The sequence below is a fragment of the Octodon degus genome, unplaced genomic scaffold (genome assembly GCF_000260255.1).
Source record: "Octodon degus isolate 3935 unplaced genomic scaffold, OctDeg1.0 scaffold00096, whole genome shotgun sequence".
NCBI lineage: Eukaryota > Metazoa > Chordata > Mammalia > Rodentia > Octodontidae > Octodon > Octodon degus.
In genome coordinates, this window is record NW_004524672.1 from 3,096,282 (window position 1) to 3,100,557 (window position 4,276).

At 39.9% G+C, this 4,276-nt stretch overlaps 1 protein-coding gene across 2 annotated transcripts in view; it reads right to left on the bottom strand.

The window, feature by feature from the left end:
* The window catches only part of Nyap2 (neuronal tyrosine-phosphorylated phosphoinositide-3-kinase adaptor 2), a 299,448-nt gene extending 295,401 nt beyond the window's left edge, over positions 1 to 4,047 (bottom strand). For both annotated transcript variants that reach the window (XM_004638151.2, XM_023723011.1), the window contains exon 1: positions 3,827 to 4,047. In XM_004638151.2, coding sequence (XP_004638208.2) covers positions 3,827 to 4,047 — 221 coding nt within the window. The remainder of the gene's footprint in view (positions 1 to 3,826) is intronic.
* Positions 4,048 to 4,276: the final 229 nt, after the last annotated feature.

The following is a 4,276-nucleotide window of genomic DNA, read 5'->3' on the forward strand; positions in this document are numbered from 1 at the left end:
AAAGGAAAGAAAAGGAAAGGAAAGAACTAAAGAAAGAAAAGGAAGAATATCTGGTAGAAAAATATCTAGGAAAGGGTGTGGTGTGGGAAGAACTGAGCTGGAGATATCAAGACACATATCACATCTCTCAATTCTTAATGCATGTAACAATTATGAGGACCATAAAATGTCTAAGTATGAAGGCCACTTTCAGGTTTGAAGTATACCTCACAACTATCTCTGCTATTTGTGCCCTTGGTCAATGTTACCATTGCCCCCTGATTTTCCACCTTGTGTAACTTTAAGGGGAGCCTGAATGTGAGTCCCAGTGGCTAAGGCTCACCACTCCAGTGACCCCGCGGTGACAGGCCCACTCAGCGCAGGTACAAGTCCAGCTAGCATCTTGTGTTCACTTTCCTGCATACTATTTTCTAATGCCAACTTGAACTGAGGCTCAGATTCCTGTTGTTCATTCCATTCTGCAGCATTAGCTTATGAAGCTCTTGGAGAAATATGGAAAACAGGACTGTTCAGAAATTCTGCCTTCTGTTCTGTTCCTCCTAGTTAGTTCCTCCTCCTCCTCCTTAGCCAGTCTTGTTTTGCTACACATGTCACTTCCGTAATTTGGAGCCAATCTCTAGCTAGGCCATTGGCTTTAAACAATCAGTTTTGCACCCGGGGCTGGTTTCTGCTCTTCTTTCTCTCACCCACCATTCACACACACACACACACACACACACACACACACTGTGGCATCTTTTCTTTGGTGATGGCCTAGCAAACTCTGCTCCATGCAAATTTCCTCTCTTCTCACCTAATCAAGCAAGTTCTCACAGTAAATTGGTTTCCTTTCTAAATCATTACCATTTTTACTATTGTCCTTTCCATTGTAATTATTTATATCAACATCTAAATTATGCTAATATTCTCCCTTCTTGTCAGAATAAAAAATATATTAAAATCACCAAAAATTGTACTTGCTTCTCCGTCTACTCCCCATCCTTTTATTTTGATCTTAACCTCAGAATCCTCAAAATAGTTGTCTATCTTCTGCTTCTATTTCTTTTTCCCCACTTTCTCAAGAGTTTTGTTCCCAACTTTCCAAAGAAATTGTTAACAACAGCAATGTGCTCAGAGTGAATGGTCAACTCTTAGACTTCCACATATTTGGCAAAATCTCTCTATATTTGACACCTTACTTTGAGACAGTCCATATTTTGTGGTTCTTGGGGTCTTACCAATTGCACTGAATGGATACCTCTGTAGTTAGTACCGTGTGAATACTTAGGTAACTCCAAGAATATTTCTGACCACCTCAATCTCTATCTAGGCTCCAAACTGTGAATACTATGGAATACATCTCTCAGTTTTAGACCTCTGGGTTTGATTTCTACTGTGTAAGATTTTTATCTAACTGCCACTTGAGAATCTCAAATTGAGTATTTTAACCCTCTACAAAACTGACACCAAAGCTTAATTCCTGCCACCCATCATTTACCTTGCACTCGATCCTACTTTAGTCTTTGAAGTTTCATTAATGTAAATATTCTGCGACTCAAAGCCAAAGCAAAATAAAATTTATAAACAACGGGACCAACTTGAGTCACTATTTTTTTCTCTTACTCAATGCCTTCTTATTAATCACAAAGTTCCCAACTTGATTATTTTACACTAAGCTTTCTTCAACCCTTCTTTCACAAAGCACTCTCTGCTCTCACAATTTAAACACAAGAAGAAGGTGATTTACTCCTGGATTTTGTTCTATCCTCGAACTGGCTGAAGTTGTGTCTTCTGCCAAAGGATAGAAATAGAAATAAATGCGCTCAGATCATTTGTGACATTTTCAATTCAGTATGTGAACTGAATTATTTGATTTTTATAGTACATAGCATAGGTCTGAGAATATTACTAGATTACTAATGATCTAGTAGAAACCTACGCACAGGTCACACAACTGCAATTTCTCAACCTCTTTTATTTTGTAGTAGATTTTTTTTTCTGTGTCTCCTCCTACTGTGACCTTGTGCTTTAGATATTCTTAAGCTTGTTGCTTCTATCCTTTGTAATGTCTGAAAACCACCTAAATAGTAGCTCTATTTGTCAGTATTTACAATCTTTAGGTAGCAACTTGCTGAATGTTGTTAATGAAACACAGAAGCTAATAGTAGAGATGCACATAATTTGCATATCCAGTAATGCCTCAGAGAATGATTCAGTAAATAATTTTATTTACATACTTATAGAAGAAATTGATTGTTGAGATATAATGCCAAGTATAGGAGAATTTAGGTTACACAACTGAAGTTATTTAGAAATCATGCTGGCAGTCATTTTTTGTCTTGTTTTATTTTTTCTTTTGATACAGGATCTCACTATGCAGTTTGGAGTCCTAGTCATCCTCAACCACCCCATGCTGGGATTACAGGTGTGCACCACCATGCCCAGTTTTGGAGCTGGCATGACATGCTGTGCCACAAATCGAACTCAGGAACTTGCCAGGCAGCTGCTAAGATTGCCAAGCTATCTCCCTAGCCTCATTACTTTTTTTAATTCTTAAAATCTCAATTGAAAAATTAAAGTAAAATGTTCACATACATAGGAGTCCATTTTCTTACTTTATTTACAGAAAAAAAAGTCCTAACTGAGGGTATTATTTTCCACTGAGCTATTGGAGTAGTGCAGTATTTTTAGTTTCTTTGTAAACATGAATATTTCATCTCAAGAAAATATTTTATTTTACTTAATATCATAATATTCACAGAGCAAAAGGAAGTATTAATGCATGAATAGATGAGAAATCTACCATGAATTGTCAGAATATATTAACTGGTATCATTCTTTTGCCCAGCTAATTGATATGAATTGTTTCCTGTATTTAGGACTTTTGATTGTGCTGGATAGAGTTCAATGGAGAAACAGGACTCCATCAAACAGAGTAGGGTCTCCACCAAAAACATCCTCAGGCACCCCCCATAAAAGATCATAACATTCTTAAAACAGAACAAGGCAATGATGTCAGTGCCCCATGCAACTTGTCTTCAACTTGGACGCATCAGCTTGCAGCTGGTAGGTTTTACACTGTGAATTTCATTTGAACAACCTAGGGCACTTGGCAATAGCCCTAAAATTTTGCAAAGGGTGCATGCAATGATGATGCCTCCTGCCTTTGGAGGCTCACCTGTAAAAGGCCAATGGTGAGCCTCGCTCATATTCTAGGCAAACACGAGCTCTGTGGTAAGAAAAGAGCTAAAGGCCCTTAAGATGGGGATTTTCGTTATCAGTTTTTTCTTTTTTATGTATTTAGTACAGGGTCTACAGGGTCTCACTACGTAGATCACACTCATAATGATCCTGTTTTCAGCCTCCCAAGCACTGGGATTACAGGTGCACACCATCACGCCCAGTCTCATTCTGTCTCAGTGTGCACCGAGGATGGGGCCAGCACAGCACACTAGGGATTGAACCCAGTCCCTATGCCTGCCTAAGCAGGCACTTTAATCAGGGGAGCTATCTGGCCAGTCCTGATTTTCATTAAATTTAGGCTATTAACAGGTTTATGTGCTCCCTTGGGCTTTTACCAAAAGGTTGTTGAGTCCACGCTCCTATTTAGAAGAAGCTGCTTTCTTTTCCTAGCCCATACGAGCTTCCATGTGTATGACACACAGTGTTTGCCAAGGAAGGGGCGGGCTTAGCCAGCACGTTACTATAGCTGAGGTGTTCCAGGCCCTTTTTCATCCTGCTACCCAGCTATGGTAAGACCCTTGTTCATCAGGAGATCGACAGCATCAGAAGCACTCACAGACGGCCGTATGTGCCACAATCTCAGGGAGCCTTGATTTATGCTTACCGCTTTATTGCCTCTTCTTGTCTTCGGCGTTTTTCATTCTTCTCCTTGAGATAGGCCAAGTTGGTTTCATTTCTCAGGCGATCGTTTTCTCTAGCAATGTCGGATGCATTCTGAATCACCAGGCCATCATACGCCTTCATCCCCACATCCTCAATGTACTGAAGAAAGTGGTCCAAAGGGTCTTCCTCGGGATTCACACTCATCATCTTGGAGGGTATCATGTGAAAGGAGCACTTCCTGTGTGAGAACACATAGTACCTTTAACCAAGCAGGAATAAAAGCAAGGTGCGGTAAATATCGCTAACATTTTGTGAGTTTGAATCTCCAGAGGTTGTGGTGGAATCCGTTTGGACACAAAGTTTCATTAGAAATCACAAACCTAGACTAGGGAGATAGTTTGGCAATCTGAGCTCCTACCTGTCAAGCACAAGGCCCCAGGTTTAACCCCCA